Source organism: Carettochelys insculpta, chromosome 10, assembly GCF_033958435.1.
Source record: "Carettochelys insculpta isolate YL-2023 chromosome 10, ASM3395843v1, whole genome shotgun sequence".
Lineage (NCBI taxonomy): Eukaryota > Metazoa > Chordata > Testudines > Carettochelyidae > Carettochelys > Carettochelys insculpta.
Genome location: NC_134146.1, coordinates 47,207,940 through 47,229,973, shown reverse-complemented (window position 1 = coordinate 47,229,973; position 22,034 = coordinate 47,207,940). Strand labels below are relative to the sequence as shown.

The window sequence follows — 22,034 nt, the reverse complement described above, 5'->3', positions numbered from 1 at the left end:
CCCCATCTTTAACCTACAGGCTTTTTTAAATCTTTGAGCTTTTGCCCATTAATGATTCCAGCTCTTTAGTTACTTGGTTGTTCTATGTTCTTCCCTCTCTTGCTATCTCTTGGTCACATGTCACAGGCGTAATTTGATTCATAGATGGACAGTTTTACCAACACATCATCTCCCAGCACATGCATGCCCCTGGTGTATCCATTCCTTCTTTTTCCTTGTTGTCCTTCAGTTTGTCTCACTTGAACTTTGTTTGTGAGACTGGCTCTTCAGGGGCAGGATTTAACACAAAGGGAGGAATCTGTGCAAAATATGAAGCAGTCTGGTTTACTGAGCAGGGATGATGAAACAACATAGCTGTGTTACTAAACTGATGGATGGGCAAGCAGGAGGACTCATTTCCAGATATTCTGTTTGCTAGACAAGCTCTGAGATCCGTTTGAGAGAACTGTTTCTTTCCTTGCATGAATGTGTCAGATTAATTTTTAATGCAAGGCTCCGATTCTGAAAAGATCCGAAATGCAGGTTGATAATTACAAGCTGTGAACTTCAGAGTTTATCTCCATGCTTTGCCAGCAAAGGAAACGTGTAAAAACTGCTTCCTGAAGATTCCTTTTGATCTTTCTGGAGCGTGACAGAGCTTTAGAAAGATACTTTCCATAACAAACAGACAGACACTTTAATGAAAATGCAAGTTTCTCTCATCTTTTCAGGAGCTACTATGAGGCCTGGAGTCCACTTTCTTATAAGCACCGTGGCATTCTAGAAGAGTGAAGCAATGAGTAGTAACTCCACAGGATATCACTGCTTGGAAATTTCAGAAGGTTAATTCTGTCTTGCTGTCTTAAGATCAGCTCTTCGCCTGCATTAGCATTGTGCAGGTGTCAAGTTAATATTAATGTGTTACCTGAATTGTTAATATCCCTTCACTTCATTGTTGCATTAATAGAGGCTGCAGGGGATAAGCAAAGGACTTCACTAATTAATTACATGGGCAGAAAATGTCTTTTGCTCTTTATCGCACTGCCCTTTCCCTCTACCTGATGGGTCTTGGCATTTCTGGGTGGCAGCCATGTAACAGGTTCTGCTATATGGAGCAGCTTTGACTTCGCTTTCTGTTACTTTTTAGCCATAAGTCACATGCACAATTTCAAGTGCAAGGCAAACCACCTTGCAGTGCTGCTTCCTAGATGAACCAGGCAGCGTGACAGACATGGTCAGCAATCCTTCAGGAATCCCTTCCATTTTCCTCTGAGGCCAGGCTCGAGATCAGGCAGGTATTGTATGTTCGTAATGATAATGGGTCATGTGATCGACTTAATCTGGGCCCCCCAGTATGGGAAGGATGTGGATGCATTGAAGAATGTCCAGCAGAGGGCAGCCAAAGTTCTTAGGGGGCTGGAGCACATGACTACGAGGAGAGGTTGAGGGAGTTGGGCTTCTTTAGTTTGCAGAAGAGAAGAGCGAGAGGCTGTTTGATAGCAGCCTTCAACTTCATGCATGGGGGCTCCAAAGAGGATGGAGAGAGGCTGTTCTCAGTGGTGACGGGTGACAGAACGAGGAGCAATGGTCTCAAGTTACAGTGGGGGAGATCTAGGTTGGATATTAGGAAAAACTGTTTCACCAGGAGTGGGATGAAGCACTGGAATGCTAGAGAAGTGGTGGAATTGCCGTCTCTAGAGGTTTTTAAGTCTCAGCTTTACAAAGCCCTGGCTGGGATGATTTAGTTGGGGTTGATCCTACTTAAGGCAGTGGGCTGGACTCAGTGACCTTCTGAGGGCCCTTCCAGCCCTGGGATTCTGTGATTAATTCAAACCTCTATTATTGTTGCATTCAGTAGAGAACTCCCTAGAGCGTTCCTACAGCATCCCCCAGGTGAGACTCTGCAGTCGGAGGGTATGTCCACACTGCAATAAAACACCCCAACTGGCCTCTGTCAGCTATGGCCATGGGGCTGTGATATCGCAGTGGAGATAGTTGGGTTATCATGTCCCAGTGCCCACGCTGCAGCCCAAACCTGGGCATCTATACTGCAGTCTTACAGCCCTATGGTGGAGCCTGCGAGCCCGAATCAGCCGACATGGGACAGCCCGGGATGTTATCCCGAGTGATGGTTCCTTGTCGTGACTGTGTTCTGCAGGTCAGTGGTTATCCCTTAGGTCAGGAAAGAAAGCTGGTCCCTGGCTTTTTCTTCCATAACTCCCCCTGAAGAGAAGTAACGTCCTTGGAACATTGGACCGTAGTGCATTGGCAAAATAGCGCAGGTACAGATCTGTAAGGACTGTGGCAAGCTGCGAAAGAAAATAGGCAAGGTGTGCAGTAGAGCACATTGCAGGAGCTGCGCAAAATAATTGGAAGCCATGTATGAAATCACTTGGGCAAAAATACAAAGAACGGTTTGGCAGATGTTTAAAAAAAAAAACAAGTATGAGAGTACCTGTAAAAACGATGGCTTGTGCCTGCCGAGATGCTGAGAGCAACTAGGACATCCTGGACCGTGGTAGGAACGCACGCTGAAGGCCTGCAGTTGTCGTCTATGGAGGGTGGTAGGGTGACCAAAGAGAGGGTTTGAGCTGCATGCTGGAACACACTGGGTAGGCATAATGATGCTGAGTTACAGGCACTGTCAGTGTTCTGTTTTGCACTTGATACAGGTTGAACCTCTCTTGTCCAGCACGCTCAGGACCTGACCGGTGCTGGACAAGAGAATTTGCCGGACAACAGGAGGTTGATATTGTCTAGCACATTACCAATGCCTCCACTGCTTACTGGGCCCTTAGGAGACATTTAGGGGTAAATGACGGCTAAATAACAGCACAGAACACTGACAGCCAGGATTGGTGGCTGTGAACAAACTGTACGAGACCTTGGGAAACTTGGCCACACCCATGATAAGTGGTCATCCGACGAACTAAAATCATTCCGGATTACAGAGTTTGATGAGCAAGAGAGTTCCAGATTGGAGAGGTTCAAGCTGTAGAGTCGGGAGAAGGAATTATTCATTGAGAGAAGATTGTCTTTGTACTGACAGGGAATTCTCTCCAGGATGTTTCAGCTGTTCAGCTGCATGGCTGAAATACAGACCACTCAAAGAAGATAGCAGCAGGTTTTTGGAGAAAGCTCCAGTAAGAACCGATGCCAATAACCAAGGGTGTATTTCCAGACCTGCACCCTCTCATCTCTGGACAGAGCTCTGACAAGTTTGTGTTTCTGTGTCAGACTGCAGAAGGGTTTAACATGAAAATTTATTCTAGCAAGGTGGCTGAATGCGTGGGTTCTTTGCTCAGCCTCAAGCTGTGGATCACTGCCTAGCAAGAGTGCCCACGCTTTGCCCAACTGAGCAGCTCACTGGTGTCTTGCTAACTGTCTACAAGATGGTGTGCATTTCACTCACATTAATCTATAATAAAGAGGCCCGGCCTGCAGAGACTGAATCCACTCAGCTGTACTCTCTCGTTTGGGGATTAGATTGCTTTCTGCGGGGATTAGGGTGGTCCATGTGATGATGGGCCCAACAGTTTCTCTCAGCTCCCTATTAAATGTGAGGGTGACTGTGGGTCTGGTTGAACTGCGTCCCATGAGCTGCATGTTGTCATTCCTACTGCAAAGCTCAGAGGAGCTGTCATACCACTGCAGTTCATTTCTAGCTGTCTCTAATACCCTGCCTAAGGACTCTTCCCCCATATGCAGCCAGCCCCCTGAGACAGGGGTGTCAATAACAGCCAAGCAATGCCTGAGAAAGATTGGTCAGAGTTCAGAATCCCTGTGTGCAAACCAAGCACATTAGGTTTTCAGCAGTTAATTGCTAATCATCCGGAATGCCTCTGATAGTCTAGCTTTCATAGTGAGGACTTAAACAGCTTTCCACTGTACTGCACTTAATTTGGTTAAAGTGGGGGAAATGGTTTAGTGACATTTCCAGCCTAAAGGGTTGAGAACGGCCAGTAAATGACATTCATATTCAGAAAAATCTTCCATGCATTCGTGTTCTAGGCAGCTATTACTGGGACACTGCTGTAGCTAATAAACAGGGCATTGTGCCTGAGCCAGAGAGTTCATTAGCGAGAGAAGCCATTCTGGCTTTGTTAAGACCTGAATCGGAAAGCACCTTGGAGCTGCTATTCTCAGCCAGTTTCAGTGTGAACAGTTTTAACCAAGAGCTAATTGAGCAGTCTCAGAAAGTGGAGTTATTCCATTATTCGGCTCTGCTTTGTTCAGTGCTGTTGCTGGCTGTGAAGAGAACACAAATTACTTTCATCAAGCCAGGCACCACCAGCATTCCTGGCTTTCTTTTTCCCCTTTAAAAAAAAGTTTGGCTCTTGACAGCTCTCTTTGGCAAAGACGGCCCCACACCAATACTGCAAGTTTGATATAAAACCTTAAAATGCAATTTCTAAACAGTAGGGGGATTTAATTTTCATAGTGCTTCAACCAGGAGTGAAATTCTGGCCTGTGTAACCAATGGTGCACCTGGTGGTCGGATGGGCAAGACATTCTGTCTTAAGACACGGTACACCCTAGTTGCAGGATGCTGGACTGAAAAAGGAGTAAATCGTTGCACGTCTTTTACCTGCTACTAGCCAAAGAGCATGTCCCTGGCTGCACTCTGGGGGCGTTTGAGGTTAGCTATTTTTGCTTTTAGAAGAGATTTCATTGAAACCTTCGAAGGTCCTTTACTTCATGAAAGAATGGTATCAAAAGCAAATTCACTGGATTAAAAAGAAATCCTACATTAACTAGGCCCTTGGAGTAGATCTGTTGGGCTTCTCTAAAGCAAGCCTCTCGGATGAGTTGTGGTGGTGATCAGCTCAGCAGAGGCACGCGCTTTTCAGACAGTGAATTCTGCCACACTTCTTGCTCTTCAGACGCTAGGGGTGATTGGTGCTGCTGCTGCTTTCTGTAGGGAGACTTGTCCATGTGTAATGTTGTGACATTGTTTTGTGGAAAATGACACCCTGTACATGTAACTTGCTATTGGTAGGCTGTGAAGTAATAGTGGTACAGCCGGGCTTTGTGGTTGTGGTTCTCCAAGGCAGCTTGAGGCTGTCATTCTTTAGCAAGACTACGAGGGGACTAGTTCCCATGTGGCAGTGCCACCAGGCCTTTTCAGATGGCTCCTTCTGTGAAGCAACTACTTAGATCTCTGTGCGTATTCTAGCACACAAGAACAGACATGAGCTAATTGTCAGGATAGAGCATTCCCTTGTGACTTATCGCTAAGTTTTCACAGCGTTATTTGGTTTCTGTTGAAATCCAAATCTGAGCCAGTCCGAGTCCTCCTGACTCACTCTATGGTTCTATCATGCTTGAATGCCGTTGTAAAACAGGCTGGGGTGAAGCAAAAACACAAGTGCTGGTTGAAAACATGGAGCAGAGGCAGGGTAATGGCAGACTTGGGCAATGGCGGGGAGGTGGCTCAGCTCCAGGCCCCTCGGAAAGGGCAGAGCCTTGGGCATAAGGGGTGGGGCTAGGGGGTAGCTAAACCTCATTGCTGCCTGGATCATTATCCCACCTCGCCTGGCTGGCCCTTTCCACAGACCAGACTACACCACATTGCTTGGGCCTCCAGCAGTGATTTAAGGACCCTGGGGTGCTAGACCACCACAATAGTGGCAGTGGCAACCCCAGAGCCCTGGGCCCTTTTAAATCACTGGGCCCTGGGGCAGCTGCCCCCTTTGTCTTTCCCCGTCGGTGGCCCGGAGCAGAGGGGAACAGTTGGAGAGGAAAGCATGGAAGGATACTTATTTGTTATGAAATAAAGAAACGAGACAGCAAGTCCGTCTGCAGGGTATACTGAAGACAGGTAAGGAATGCAGGCAGCATAAGGCGGAGGTGGAAAGGTGGGGCTGGGTTTGAGATAGAAGAGAAACCAATTGATGGGCTTGGTAAAAAGGGCCACCAGCCACGAGATGAAGTGCTGCTGGTAACCTCTCAAGAATTACCTGCTCGTATTTGGCTCTGTTCTGAGATGCTGTCTAATGATGTGACCAGGGTTTTATCCTGCTGTAAAGAATGAGACTGGGAGGAGGCTTTCAGCATTGATAAATTACTCAGCTGAACAGGTGAGCATTGGCTGTGGGACCATAAATCTTAGACCAGTCCAAGGTCTTAAAAGAAGTGAGTCCCTGATGGATTCTGTTCAGGTCAGAGAGACTTTATTGGTGTGACAAGCTCGCGAAATGTTGCCTGAGGATGAGGAAGAGATTAACCCATCAGGTCTCTGTCAGAGATAAAGAAGGTCCACCCATGATAGGACTATACAAAGTAGGGGGCGGGTGGCCCCTGGCATCTCTATATCAGATTTGGTCACTTTTCCGCTAAGAACACTGTGATGAGGAGACTGAAAGGCAAATAAGCTTTGGCACACAAGAAGAGGAGTGCTTTAGCTCAGTGTTACTCTTCAGGGGTACGTGTGTCCCTGGGGTTACGCAGTGGTCTTCCAGGAGATACCTCAACTCCTCAGGAGATTTGCCTAGCTTTTACAACAGGCTGCATAAAAAGCATTAGGGAAGTCAGTACACACTACAATTTCATACAGGCAATTTTTTGTATTGCTCTATATACTGCACAGTGAAATGTAAGTCCCCTATTTGTGTTCCATTAACTTATTATATAATTACATGGTAAAAATGAGAAAGTCAACAGTTTTTCAGTAATAGTATGGTGTGACATATTTGGATTTTTGTGTGTGATTTTGTAAGTGAGTCATTTTAAAATGAGGTGAAACTTGGGAGAGAAAAAGACAAATCAGACTCCTGCAAGGGGTGCAGTAGTCTAGAAAGATAGAGACATTGCTTTATTGTATTCTGTCTTGTGACCTTCACAGTCCCATGCATCAGCAACGAAGGGTCCTGTGGCACCTTATAGACTAACAGAAAAGTTTTGAGCATGAACTTTTGTGAGCACAGACTCACGTCATCAGAGCATCTGATGAAGTGAGTCTGTGCTCACGAAAGCTCATGCTCAAAACTTTTTTGTTAGTCTGTAAGGTGCCACAGGACCCTTCGTTGCTGTTACAGATCCAGACTAACAAAGCTACCCCTCCGATACTTGAGTCCCATGCATGAGCACCAATGGGTCAGTAACATTTGAACACTGGGCGGCTGTTGTGAGAATTGGTTTGCTGTGACCAAGCTGTGTGGCTTTAGCCTGCATTGTAAGTGCAGACACTTTTGATTTATTAATAACATTTGGGAGGCTAACCAGAAAGAGTGCAGACTGAGCGAGCAGAGGGTGGTTGGATAGCAACCTGAGCCCACGCTCTCCCTGCCTGTGCTGAGAGTTGGGTCGCAAACCAGGAACCATTATGATCATCTAGGGTGACACTTCCCAAAGCTCCCAAGATCCATGGTCATAATTGACACAGGAGTCTTAAGTCCCATTGACTGTGTGACTTAATCACTTGTTACCTTAGGCCAGGTCTACACTAGACCTTCAAGTCGATTGTGGAGAAGCAATTCCAGCTATGGCAATTGACTTTATCTACACTTGACTTCCCTGGCCGTCCTCACTGAGGGATGTCAACAGGAGAAACCGTCCCATCAACCTCCCTTACTCCTTGTGAGATTATCAGGAGTGCAGGGGTCAACCTGTACTCCTGACAGCTCGTTTTCTCAGGTCCTCACTAGGGACGTGAAACAAACCCTGGAAGATTGACCCTGACCAGGTAGTGAAGACATGTACGTAGTCTGACCACCTGCCTCACACAGACTATGGCATTTCACATTCAACATCTCTATTAATGACCTGGATGAGGGACTGGATTGCACTCTCAGCAAGTTTGCGGATGACACAAAACTAGGGGGAGAGGTAGATTAGTTGGAGGGTAGAGAGAGAATCCAGAGGGACCTGGATAAATTGGAGGACTGAGCCAAAAGAAATCTGATGCAGCTCAACAAGGAGAAGTGTAGAGTCCTGCACCTGGGGTGGAAGAATCCCAAGCATTGTTACAGGCTGGGGACCGACTGGCTCAGCAGCAGTACAATGGAAAGGGACCTAGGGGTTGTGGTGGATGAAAGGCTGGATATGAGTAAACAGTGTGCCCTTGTAGCCAAGAAGGCTACCGGCATACTAGGGTGCATTAGGAGGAGCATTTTGAGCAGATCTAGAGAAGTAATTATTCATCTTTATTCGGCACTGGTGAGGCCACATCTGGAATATTGTGTCCAGTTTTGGGCCCCCCCCCAGTATAAAAAGGATGTGGATTTGCTGGAGCAGGTTCAGCGAAGGGCAACAAAAATGATTAAGGGTCTGGAGTACAAGACCTATGAGGATAGGCTCAGGGATTTGGGCTTGTTTAGTTTACAGAAGAGAAGACTTAGAGGTGATTTAATAGCAGCCTTCAGCTTCCTGAAGGGGAGCTCTAAAAAGGAGGCTGAGAAACTGTTCTCAGTGGTGTCAGATGGCAGAACAAGGAGTAATGGTCTGAAGTTGAAGAGGGAGAGGTGTAGGTTAGATATTAGGAAAAACTACTTCACCAGGAGGGTGGTGAAGCACTGGAATGCGTTGCCTAGAGAGGTGGTGGATTCTCCATCCCTTGAGGTTTTTAAGTCCCGGCTGGACAAGGTCCTGGCTGGGATGACTTAGTTGGGGTTGATCCTGCTTGAAGCCGGGGGCTGAACTAGATGACCTCCTGAGGTCCCTTCCAGCCCTGTGATTCTGTGATTTCATGCCATAATTCCTGCCTCAAGCCCATAATCCATAAACCAACTGAGTTTACAGGCCAAAGGGCCTGTAGAAGATGCTTCTGCATGTCCAGGAGCTCTTTGACTCTCCTCTCTCTCTTCCTCTCTGTCTCTGTCTCTGTGCTGTGGTGTTTGGGTTTGGAAACCTCTTTGTGTGGCAGGCCCAGAGAGCAGGATTGTTGTTATCAGTAAAAACCTGTGGCGAAGGCAAACACCTGCTCTTTCCCCACCTCTCAGTGCGGGATGGATATGGAAATCTTGCATGAGTGCACAAAGGGCAAAAGTTCAGATCAGATTGTTTATGGAACTGTGTGCAGCTGGGGCCAAGGATAGCTCAGCTGATCCAGAGGAAACTGTAGCCATGGCGTTGAAGAGCTTTTCACATGGGATTCATTCAGTACAAATTCAAATGGCCTAGTCTCTCTGTCTCCATTTTTTTAGCCATGAAATAGTTTTCTTTTCACTCCTGCCTGCCAGATGTACCCAGCCAAACTCCAAGTGAGGCTGTGTTAAGAAAAAAAAACATCCCTCTTGTCGTTTGACCTGCCGACAGTTAGCAGTTTCAGTGCTCTGCTCCTGTTAATGACAGAGCCAGGCTTCGGTGCTGGCCTCCAGACGCTGCCAGCCAAGCTTCAGCTCCAGGCTGCCTTATGATCCATTTCTTTTTTCCGAACCACAAAGTAGCATTTGCTGACTTCGAGCCCTGCGCTTTCAAAACGAAAACCTTAGCTGGAGTTACAGCCTGTGGTTGCTCCAGTCGAAAAGGGCCCTCTCGGCCTGAGGGCCTTGGGAGCCTCCCTGGGTTGCAGCGCTGCCGCCCCAGTATGTCACCACCGCTGGGGAGGTAGGAAAGCAGCTTGGGCTGACAGCACTCACGGGCCCTCACTTCTTGAGGTCAGTTCCTTTTAGCTAGCCAGTCTTGCTGGGTAACTGCCTGTGCTCATCCCCTTGAAGGTGAACAACACAGATTCATAGAATCATAGACTCCTAGGGCTGGAAGGGACCTCAAGAGGTCATCAAGTTCAGCCCCCTGCCTAAAGCAGGATCAACCCCAACTAAATCATCCCAGCCAGGACTATGTCAAACTGGGACTTATAAACCTCTAGGGATGGAGATTCCATCACCTCTCTAGGCAACGCATTCCAGTGCTTCACCACCCTCCTGGTGAAATAGTTTTTCCTAATATCCAACTTACACCTCCCCCACTGTAACTTCAGCCCATTGTCCCTTGTTCTGCCATCTGTCACGCCTGAGAACAGCCTCTCTCCATCCTCTTCAGAGCTGCCTTTCTGGAAGTTGAAGGCTGCCATCAAATCGCCCCTCAGTCTTCTCTTCTGCAAACTAAATAAGCCCAAATCTCTCAGCCTCTGCTCGTAGGTCATGTGCTCCAGCCCCTTAATCATTTTGGCTACCCTCCGCCAAAGCTGCTCCAGTGCATCCACATCCTTTCTATACTGGGGGGCCCAGAATTGGATTCAGTATTCCAGATGTGGCCTGACTAGTGCCACATAGAGGGGAATAATAACTTCTCTAGACCTGCTGGAAATGCTTCTCCTAATGCACCCCAGTATGCCATTAGCCTTTTTGGCTACAAGGGCACACTGTTGACTCATATCCATCCTCTCATCCACTATAATCCCTAGGTCCTTTTCTGCTGTACTGCTACTTAGCCAGTCAGTCCCCAGCCTTTAACAGTGCTTGGGATTCTTCCGCCCCAGGTGCAGAACTCTGCACTCCTCCTTGTTGAAACTCATCAAATTTCTTGTAGCCAAATCCTCCAATTGGCTAGGTCACTCTGGACCCTGTCCCTGCCCTCCAGTGTATCTACCTGAACCCCTACCTTAGTGTCATGTGCAGATTTGCTGAGGATGCAATCCATCCCCTCATCTGGGCCATTAACAAAGATGTTAAATGGTACTGGCCCTAGAACCGATCCTTGGGGCACTCCACTTGAAACCGACTGCCAACCAGACATTGAGCCATTGACCACTACCCGTTGGGCCCATCCATCAAGCCAGCTTTCTATCCACCTTACACTCCATGGATCCAATCCATACTTCCTTACCTTATGGGCAAGAATATTGTGGGAGACTGTATCAAAAGCTTTGCTAAAGTCAAGATATATCGCATCCGTTGATTTCCCCATGTCCACAGAGCCAGTTACCTCATCATAGAAGCTAATTAGATTCCTAAATGCCGTATACTATCTCCCTCCCTTCTAAGATCCCACAGAGGAAAACATTGCTGCCCTTCATAAATGCAGTGAGCCCTGTGTGTTAACACCTTCGGGCCAGATGTGGGCCCAGCGGTCTCTGAGCCATGGGCTTGGTTGCTCTGCTGGAGCACTGAGCTCACAAACACAAAGAGTCCCTTTACTGAAAATCCTGACTTGTTCCCTCCGAGTCTGTGAGGCCCTCCATTGACTTCTGTGGAGTCAGAACCTGTCCGGGTCATCTTCACCCAGGAGTACAGGCTCTGTAGTGACTCAGGGCAATAGAAACTGACCAGACAGGGGGCTGGAAGCTGCCTTTTTTAATAGGATGTGGTCAAGGTGTAGCTCATGCAGCTAGATGTGCTTCACAGTCCCATGTAGTGGCATGTAGACCACGTCACAGAGGAAAAATGAGTATCCTCTACAGCCTAAGCTGAGCACGAGCTGGCTTTTAGCTCAAACAGTAGAGGCACCTGCACTAAGCTCCAGAGGTCCCAGGTTCGAGTTCACCTGTGGACAATTACAAAGGCACTTTCTGTGACGTTTTGTCTTGACTGTGTTCACTTCTCTTCGGAGACAGGGAGCTAAACGCGCTCTCCTTCCCAAAACCAGGTCCCTCCTTTGTGTGAGCACGCTGCTCTCGTGTAGTGTTGCCAGTGTGTTTTGGGCTGCTGGGGTTGAAGTACTGGCTATCAAAGATCCTAGGATCACTTGTTTAGAAGAAACGAATCTGCTTGTAAAGGACTATGGGAGCCAGCTAACTGATACCACCAAAGAGGGAACTCTTCTTGTCACCTCTCCCAGCCTTGCTTGAATGCTCCTATATGGTTGGTTTCACCATCCCATTGAGAAGTGGCTGGGCTCTCTGATGGAACTATTCTATGGTGTCTCGCTTTTAGCTAGGTAGCTTCTCTTCTGAAGCTTCTAACTCGCCACTGCAGGCAGGTGAATTAATCCAGGAGTCTCTCACCTCTGCAAAGATGGGTTGGTATCCTGTTGTGTTAAGGCAAAAGTGTCTGGGAGGGCTCAGTCTCAGTGTAAGTCCTTCCTAGTCATATTCCCAAGCCACCCATCTCCTGGGTAAATGTGGGCCTAGAGTAAGAGGTCAGGCAGAGATGCTTTGGAGGTGGGCCCCAAGAATGGGGTTTTGCAAATCCAGCTGGAAGTGCATTTGCAGAGAAATAAAGATGCATTCTGTGACCTCTATTTTGGTTTACAGAGAAGTCAAATCAAAGCGGACACAGTAGGGGTATTGAAAATAACAAATGGCATTGTGGCCATCTGTCAGGTGCTTTGTTATCATGGCAACAAGGGAACATCCAGTAAAATTAATAGTACATATTTTTAAAACAATGCAAAGCATAATGAACATGAAGAATTTGCAGCCCCAGGTTATCAATGAGGTAAGAGCCAAGGATCAGACACTCTTGTGAACAATAAAAATACAATCTGCTTTCCTGGGAGCTTGGATAATTACAAGGGCTGTAATTCCTCATGCCTGAGGACATAAAGCACCGCGTCTGCCTGTGACTAGGAAGAGATTTCCCCCTTGGGCTCGTTACTGCCTTGTCCTCTAGGAAAGTTCTGTGCCTAGTTCTGAAGGACCTGGTATTGATCACTGCACTTATCCCCAAGAGCTCGGTTTGCGCCTCTCTCTGGGGTACTCCTGCTGTCACGAGTAAGGGAGGTCGACGGGAGAAACGCTGGGTGAGGACAGACCTTACAGTCACCTGCAGACACATCGATTCCAGCTATGCAATTGCCGTGGCTCGAATTGCGTATCTGCAGCTGACTGTAGGGTCTGGTGCAGACCAAGCCTCAGAGAGAGGATCCTCGTCTAAAGGGGCCGTTCGCCTGATGCATCCCAGCAACACCTGTGTCCCCGTGACAGCCGCCCACACGTTTGTGTGGCTCTAGCTCTCCTTTGCAATGGGATGCACCAAAGAAAAGTAAAGAATCTGCCCTGGTATGTTTTGCTGGCCTTAGTGCTTGCCAGGTGGGTCGGCTTAGGTGCTATAATGACCTTCACCACCACCAGTCGCCATCGGAGCTTCCTGCAGAAGTGTGGGCTCTGACGGCAGTGCTTTGTCTCGTGTACGAGCCAGGCTGCCAGGAACCCATTTCTGCTTGCCAAGTGATTCATTGAAAAGTAGGCTGGTTAGTCTGTTAGATGGACAGTGGCGATCAGCTGCCATAGAGGGACCGATGTTGCCATCTGCTGGTTGAGCTCTGCCGAAGCAGCTTTCGCCTACCGGCCTTGACCGCTTCCCCACTGAAAAGTTTTGTCGTGGGTCTGTATTAAACAAACCCAGCTTCCACCTTGGTGGGGGCCGCTGCGTTACCTGCAGCAATTGTCGCTTTTGTCGGGGCTTGCGTGTAAATTTCATCACCTAGCTGGCTCTGTATTAGCATCTGCTGTCCCTGGTGCTAGTCATTTCTTGATCCCCCCTCTCCCATCTGGTTTTCCTGTTTACCCCAGCCTCGTTTTCAAACCCGGCTCAGTGGGGCAGCTCTCAGCCCTTTGGGCTAGCAGCCCTTATCCTGTCTGTGTGTGCAGCAGTCGGGCTGTTGACCTGTTAGCTCCACAGTCCTGGGAGAGACCACGGTGTTGCTCCTGGTAGTTCTGGTCCATCACAGATGAGTGTTTTCAGTGCTGATTACAGCCACTATTTACTTCCTCCTCCTCCTCGGGATTCAGTTTCAACAGGTGGTCTCCACTGTTGTTTTCTAAGTCACGTGGTACAAGAAAGTCCTGTGCCAGGTCCTGCAAAGCTGCCGCAACGTCGTTTGGGCTCCACCACAAGGGACAACTCCCAGTTGCTCTGCTGTGGCCGCTTGACGTGTACGAGCCACAGTCTGATGCCAGCATAATTATTGGCAATAGGCAAAGGCAACGCTGAGTGTGAGATGTGGCTTTTCCAGCTCTCTGATGGGCTTTGGCCGTTAACCCAACTTGAGAAAGCCACTGAGGATTTGGAGCGATTGATAGCAACCCACTGTGGTGTTTGTCCAAGTCGTGCTGAGCAGGTCTTGTGGGACACAGTGCTGCAGCGACACAAGCCTGGCCTAGGACGCCATTAGAGTCTGGCATTTTGTCCTGCGTGCTGCTCTTGAGGTTGCCTCCAGGGACCATATTTTCACTGGGAGAAAGAGGAGAGTTTGGGCTGGCTTGGGCTGGTCTCCGTGAACATCCCAGCTGAGGGTGGAGATGACACAGCTAGCCCCAGGGCTCTCTTTACAAGGCCTGCAGCCCTGCACTTAGAACAGCGGCTTTGCTCTCCGGGCCATCTGTCTGCATGTCCAGCTGCGCCCTCGGCGTTGTGTAGGGCGAAGGGAGAGTCGTAGCATGGGAATTCGCCTGGAGCCAGGCTGACCACACGTGCGGTTCTCAGGGTGGAGAACTGCAATGGGGCGGGGGGACGGGGTGGAGGGGAGTGTTTCCTCTGGCTCAGGATGACAGCTGTCTTGTTAGTCTTCCGTGCTGTCGCTCCCGCTACGTTTGCTTGTCTTGTCAAATGTTCCGGGAGATACTATGACCTGGGGTGTAATTTGAGCTGTCAGTTTCTTGCTGGCTTCTGCACCCCTAGGATGGCCTCCTATGAGTCCTCAGTGGGAGCCTTAGCTGGAGAGAGGATTTTGGGAGCTTTGCCGGCGTCTCAGTCCTAATCTTCCTCTTTAGCCGCCACTCGCTCTCCCGGCGCCGAGTTGGAGCTGAGTTGCCTGTTGATTACGGTTGGTGCTTCGCGGCCCCTCAGGCTGCCCACGCCAATGCTCACGATTCCTCTTCTTGTTGCAGGCTGGTGGAAGAATTTATGCTGCTGGCAAACATGGCTGTGGCCCATCAGGTCTACCGCTCCTTCCCCCAGCAGGCCTTGCTGCGCCGCCACCCACCGCCACAGAAAAAGATGCTGAATGACCTCATGGAGTTCTGCGACCAGATGGGACTGGACGTCGATTTCAGCAGCGCAGGGGCCCTGCATGTGAGTGGAGACCACCCTGGGGAGCTGCACCAAGGGAGGATGGCGAGGCGGTGAAGCTCTCCTGGGCTTCCTGATGCTTTCTCCAGCAGCCTTTGTGTAATGGCTTGTGGGTGCCTGCTCTCTGTTTCCTGTGTGCCCTGCCCTGTCTTCTGCACAGTGCTGTGGCTGGCCAAGGGGGCCTCCAGCGAAGCTCGGAGATGAGGAGCGCCTGTGTGGGCGCACACGGGACGTACAGAACAGGGCAGGCATTGCCATGTGAGTTCTTTTCCAGGTGCCACAGGCACTCCTTTGTCTGCAGCCCTCCTGCACCATCTTCAGCCAGGTCTCTGGGATCTCTGTGCTCCTTGCAGTGCCCACTGGAGCCAGCCTCTCAGAAAAGGCCCTTCCCAACCCCGCAGCCCCTGCTCAGGAAAGCGAGAGTCTCCCTGTTGTGCAGCTGGGCAGGTCATGGCAGAGAGCTGAAGTGAGTTGCTTCTGAGCAGAGAGGGAATTAGTGGCTGGCCAGAAGTGGAGGCCAGTAGCATGCAAACCCCAGGAAGACTTGCTGTAGAGAAGAGGGGGAGACTTGGTGGGATTCTGTCAGGCAGGGCCGGATGCCGCACCCCCAGCCTCCCTCTCCATTGGCAAAGAAGCAGGTGGGCAAGGGTTGAATGTCATCTCCAGCCACTGTGGCTTGGTCTCCCCTGCTGCAGCGGACTGCCTCACGCGTCAGAGTCTGACCTCTGATCCTGCCGTGGCCGGACACGACAGCTGGAGTTCTACGTGTGCCGGTGAATGTTTGCTATCCCTCCTGCCGGCAGGAGTGTGGTGTAGTGGTGCGGGCTGGGAAATGGTGGTGCAGCCTCCTGACCTCCAGTAATGCCACTAACTGCATCGTTCCCACCTTGGCTGTCACAGCTGTGCTCTGTGGCCTTTGCTGGGCAGGTGGGTGGGCGGCCCAATGGTTAAGACACTAGCCTGGGATGGGGGAGGCCAGGGTTAATTCCCGGCTCAACACAGACATCCTGGGTTGTCGTGAGCTAATCATCAGTGACACTCTGCCACTGTTCCCCCCCGTACAGTGCACCAGCCCTGCTGGGCCTCCCAGGGCTGTTGTGCTGATCAATTCGTTAAAGATTGTCAGCTGCTCAGCAGTCACGGGGCCAGAGGAGTGACTTGGATAGCTAGGGGTGAGAACTCCCCCACTGGGGGTGTTGCCGTGGAACTGACATGGGAAACCCCTCCCTGGCAGAAAATGCAAGGAAGCTTTGCACATAACTGAGCAGCATGACAAAGGCCGAGGCAGTCTGGGGACAAAGCCGTACCTGGCGAGGAAGGAGCGCTCTCGCCGCGGCTGAAGTAAGGGACGCGGAAGAGATGGGCTCTTCAGAATGAATTCAGCACAAATCTTCGTTGTGCCGGATGCCAAGATACTCTGCTTTGTGCTGTTGGTGCCAAGGGCAGAGGGTAACATCAGAGCCCCAGTATGTGCTGCTGCATGTCCAGTCATGTCCTGATGGATAGATCCTGATTCCATCTGGAGCAAAGCCCCTGTTAGCAGGCTTGGCACCCCTAGGGCTCTGGAAAACCACATGCTCTGTGGGGAGAGGATGGCAAAGCAGGGCAGAAGGGTCCCTGAAGAGGCTGTAGCGTGGGTTGCGTTTGCGGATCGCCTGCCGTTTCTGTTGCTGGGGAGCTCTGTTCTCACCAGCTGGTTGTTGCAGGAGAGCAGTTTCTGCGCAGAGAAATGCAGGTTTCAGGGCGGGATCAGAGACGGGCCATGGGAAATCTCTTGCACAGAATACGCAAGGAGGGGATCAGAAGTTTCTGCAGATGAGCACTCCCTGTAGGCCAAGCCACAAAGCTTCACTTCAGCTGAGAGCGAAGTGTGGACTGCAGCAAAGGGAGATTTTTGTTGTAAAGCGCCTGGGCTTTCTGAGATCCCCAGAGCATTAAGGCAGCAGAGAACAGGACTTGGTGGTTCTTCCCCGCAGCCACTCATGTGTTTGTCCCTCTCCCCTCTCTCCTCCCAGAAAAGCCTGAATGAAATGTTTGGTGCAGACAGCTATGCAGAGGCCAGGAAAGAAGTGCTGACCAACATGTTCTCCAGGCCAATGCAGGTAAGAGCTGCCGGGTCCCAACGTGCTTTCCCCTGCATGACCAGCACCTGAATGTTCTCAGGCTTGTCACTACCTGCTGCGGGTGTGCAGCCCAGATCTCTGCTGCTTCCCCTCTCCGGAGATGTCCCCTCTGCTCTCAGCCTTTCAGCTGATCTGGGGCAGGGAGTCACAGAAGCTAGCCAGTCACTGGGAGCTCTGGCAGCCCCAAAGAGATACGTGAGCTTGAGAGCTGAAATGTTCAGTCTGTGCCAGTCAGCCCTCTAACGGCAGATTGGTCCAGCATGAGGTGAACTAGTCCCAGCTCAGAGTAAACAGGTGTCCCTGTCAAAGCCAAGCACTGACCTGCCTGTGTAAGCAGCGAGGCCCAGGTCTGAGTGGGCCACGGAGACCCAGCCATCTCGAGAGATGGCCTCTGGTGGCAGACCTGGCAGGAGGGGAGCTCAGTTGTGGTGCCCCGAGTGTCCCAGGAACAGCTCATCTGGTGCGTTTTATCAGCACGGCAGTTTTGGTGAAACCTCCACCTCGTTAACTCGGCTGGAGCATGAAAGGAGGCCAAGTTCGGGAGCGCAGCCCACCAGCAGGGAGAAGGCCTCTTGGCCACCGACTGCGTACCACTATGGGAATGCATCACCTGCCTGACATCACTCATTTGACTGTCGCTCTCCTAATTAGTTAATTTGCTCCATGTACTCATTAGCGGCTGCCTGGAGTCCTGGTGCACTTTAGTGGCTTAATGCTTGTTTGCAAACAGAGCGGGGGAGGCTTTGATGATGGCAATTAGCACAAAGCATGGCGTGATTATCCCTCACTCCTCCCCGTTCATGTTGGACTCATTAGCACAGTTTGCTGCTGCGCAGTTCTCCTCTCGTTAGCTGGGCGTAGAGAACGACCCTTTGTCTGGCTTTCACGTGTCCCGCTCCTCGAACCCCAGAGGCGTGGACAGCTTCCTTCCCCGTGTCATGCGACTTGGTGGGGGCTTCCGCACATCCTCTGCCTCCGCCCTGCGGCTCAGTCGTGGCGCGTCGAGGCCCCTGAGTCTTCTCCCCGGACACTAGACTGCCTGGTGCTTTGAATGGTCAGGCAGGAGACGGGGCCCGGGGTAGGCCCGGCACAGGGCAGTGAGAACTTTCTGACCTGGGTGTTATAGCAATAAGGCGAAGCGCATACGCTGCATCTTTGCTGCTGGCGTGCAGCAGAGGAAAGTAAACTTTGAGTCCTTCCTCTCTCCGCCACCAGCTGCCTCAGCAAACTCACCTGCCCCACGAGCACGTCTTTGCAGCAGCTGAATGTGCAGCGTCTGCCGGTGATGCAGAGGGCGTTCCGTGGGAGTCAGAACCCTGGAGGAAGGCCTTTGGGAAATCGGGCTGGGGGAGAGCTGGCTGGGCAGTGTCTCATTCACGCCTTCTCCAAGGCTGCGCTGGGGCTTTGGAAGGCTCGTTCACTCTCCAGCTTCCTTTCGCCACTGTCCCAAAATGGACACGGGCTGCATTTCCTTTGCACCTGGTGCTGATGGGCCTGCAGGCTGGGAGAAGAGGAGGTGGCACCCAGGGATTCTGAGGAGCGTGGGGCTCTCTGCTGCTGCTACCGACAGCTGGCGCTCCAGAGCCCTGCATGGCACACGGCAGAGCCCCGGCTGGCACGCTCCAGGTGGCAGTGGTGGATGGTGGGCATACAGTGTGGTCTGTATGGTGCTGAGAGAGTTGTCCCAGTCCCGCCCCTTCCACCTGAGACCCTGCCCCTTCCAGGAGTGTGAAACTTCCCTGTGCCATGCCCTGGAGCCCGGCGAGTAACTCAGCTCACCTGGGGGCTGATATTCTTCCAGTGAGGGCACAGCTCGGGCAAGCCCAGCAGTCGCAGAGGAGGGGTGAGAACAGCCTAGTTAAATAGATTCTGAGCTCGAGCAAAGCAGGACAGGAGTGTGTGTGCAGCTGACCACGCAGTTTTTTCCAGGGCTGTGACACTGTGAAGTGTCAATTTTAGGCTCTATGAGGTGGCTGGTGTCTTTTTTTTGACTCAATACCTCCAAGTACCTGCCAGGCATATTGCCAAGGATATTGTATGCTGAAATGGTGCCAGTGTGGTTGCCTGTAAAATGCCACCACCCCCGTCATGGGGGTGCCCTCTCTGTTCTGATGAAATTTCCAAGAATTCAGGTTTCCAAGTGTGCCACCGCCCTGCTCCGTACATGAGTGCTAAGGGGAAAGTTGTCAGGACGCCTGTTTGGAAGGAGAGATCTGTCCCACTAGTAGATGGTAACGGCTCAAGGAGAGGAGCGTGCAAAGGAGAACACCAGTTGTTTGGGCTGTCAGAAGGAAGCTAACCCTGCCTCAGAAACCACAGACCATAACTCTTTTCAAGCATATCGCCATGGTCAGAAAAATGTCCATACAGCGGTGCCTGTCTTGCCCAATAAACTTCTCTCTTGGTATAATCTGTGTCAGATCTTGCTGCCTTCACGGGCAAACCCCATTAGCTCAGCAGAGCCAACGCCACCTTGGGGGAGCGAGCTGGATTCTGATCTGGCTAACGTTGTGCCAGCAGGACTGGGACCCTGTGCCCTGGGGTAGACACTTCATTCCTGCTAATGGTATGTGAACCAGATGGAGTCCAGCTAGACTTGGGCTCCCAAGGTGAGGATACAGGGCTGGCTCTTTGCAAAGCCGTCTTTTAACTTGTAAATAGATCGTTGCTGTGGAGTCGCCAGCCTCCTCCCCGTTCCATGTTGAGAGTCACTTTTGCAGGTAATGTCTGCATGTGGGTCTGTGCATATGTATTTCCATGTTCATCTGCCTTTTAGCAACCTGATCACCGCCTGAATGGAAGGTGACGGATTCACACAGAGGCAAGACCTGTACATTTGTTCATATCCCAGTCGACTAATCTGCAGTTTGCAGCGTTTGCCAGGATCACGCTGGAGTTTTCTGTGTTGGCCATTCCTTGACTTGCCCTGAGAAGGTCCTGCCGGGATATTTAGCTGTCAGCTGAGAGTATCTGATCCTCTGCTGCTTGAGGATGTAGCAAAGACCATCCAAACATTCCAGGATGCCTGCCCTGGGCCTGCTCTGTAGAAGTGTGGACATCAGGGTAGCAGCAGAGTGGGAAGCAAGCATTGCAGTGTGTCTGCACAAGGGCAAAGGATCGAGCAGCCGAAAGCAGCGGCGACAGGCTGATCTCACTGTTCTCAGGCCCCTTCACGCTCATCTGTTTGGCAGGGTGCTGCAAAGGCTGACTTCTCATCTGTGGCAATCGGGTTTCGCTGCTGGCTGGTTGCTAATGAATGCTCCCGTTATGCTACAGTGCCCAGCTGAGCTGTACTGAGAATTTAATTGCCCGCCTCATGGGGCATATCTTTACATCAAAGCGGGTTTTGAGCCTGCTGATAGATCCGCACTTCGGCTCGTTCTGGACGGGTCGGTGCCCGCTCTTGTAGCAACGTGAGGGTGTGCATTGGTTGTGCTGCGCTTGTGGTGCATTTCTGCACAGCCCCCCGTGTGCTGCAGGGACGTGTTCTCCCCCAACGCGATTCTGCTAAGTTACCAGCTGGATCTTAGGTTTGCCACGCCATGAGTTGCAATTAAGGTTGGGCAAGAAGCGTTCACTGACCCAAGATAGTGCCAATGGCGCTACCTCCTGGCTTGTGGAAAAGCCAGTGAATTTCAGCCCTACCCGTCAAGGCTTCTCAGACATAGCCCACACCATGGGGTTGCACATCTCCTGGCAAAAGACCAAGGGAGTGGGACCACCTGAGCCGCTTGTTGCAGGCGACCTCGAGCACCATGAAGAGCACTGATGAGTTCAGCTACTGAGGCTGCAAACCAAGTCCAAATGGGTGCAGCAAACGGACCTCCAGCTAATAGGTCTCACTAATGTGGACTGGTAACATCCACGTTTTGTGTGCATGCAAAAAATGTTCAGGCCGTGTGGGGCATGTATAACACCCGTGTTGCCATAGGGGTCGGAAATCTGGCCCTCTGACAGACAGACTTGGAGAATCTCATGGTATCCCTCATGCACTGTCAGCACCAACTCCTGGGCAGGACGTGCTTCGACTTGGCGTTCAATGCCATAATCTAGCCGACGCCGGGGAAGGTGGGAAACGTGGCAAGTGAACAGAGAAACCAGCTTTGTGAGGGCCACGGGCCATGAGTATGTCCCTGCATTGCTTGGCGGCATCTCTGGACAAGCCACGTTGGACCTCAGTTCTCGCTGGAAAAGGGATGCTTCCGATTTCTGCCCAAGTGGCTGGGATTGCCTGGAGTTCAGGGCCTGCCAGTGAAAACACCCAGCCCCTGCTTTCCGCTGGGTGCCAAGTGAATGTCCTCTGGGAGCAGGCCCAGCCACGGGGGGCGAAGGGAGCAGTTGCTTCTGGGCTCCTTTGAATTGCCATGGCAGCGTGCGGCTCGGGGTGTGGGGACAGCGCGGCAGTACCAGCCGCACTTAGGCCCCACCCCTTCCACCATTGGCCCCGCGCTGTCCAAGGTCACTGAGCTGGGCCCCCTCCTGTCTTGCCCTGGGGCCCACAATGGCTCTCGGCAGCGCTGTCTGGCATTGACACACACACTTCCCAGGCCGCCTGTTTGCAAGTACACAGGTGGGTTCTTGTGGGTGAAATTTCGGGGAACGCCAGCCCGTGACGTTTCCTGTCACCGAACATCTCTTCCCACGAGCGAGGAGCTCTGTGGTTATCCCAGAAATAGGCGAAAATGGAGGGGAGGAATCTGCTTGACAGCCGAGCTCTGCCCATTGCCAGGCAGGGACCTCCAGCTGCTAGGCATACGCCACCCTGCCGGCCTTGGTGTAAGTTAGAGCAGCTGAGGAGCTGCCGTCTCTCACCCGCTGGTCCCGAAGTGGTTTTTCACCAGTGGAGTGTGAGTGCGGCTGAGTCCCTCTCTGGCATGGCTCCTGCCCCAGAGGGTGCTGCAGGAAGCTGGCTGGTGGACAGTCTCTTTCCCTGCAAAACAGCCGCGGCTGAGTGGAGAATGTGGCCTTAAAAAGTCCAGGTCTCATAGTCCACCCATCCTTCCCGTCTCGGCAGCTCTCTTTGCCTCTCAAGGCAGCGCTC

The 22,034-nt window shown here is 51.2% G+C and overlaps 1 protein-coding gene across 2 annotated transcripts in view; it reads left to right on the top strand.

The window, feature by feature from the left end:
• DIS3L2 (DIS3 like 3'-5' exoribonuclease 2) overlaps positions 1-22,034 on the top strand; it is a 256,171-nt gene that overhangs the window by 214,320 nt on the left and 19,817 nt on the right. For both annotated transcript variants that reach the window (XM_075004083.1, XM_075004085.1), the window contains exons 16-17: positions 14,690-14,873; positions 16,886-16,972. In XM_075004083.1, the coding sequence (XP_074860184.1) occupies positions 14,690-14,873; positions 16,886-16,972 (271 nt within the window). The remainder of the gene's footprint in view (positions 1-14,689; positions 14,874-16,885; positions 16,973-22,034) is intronic.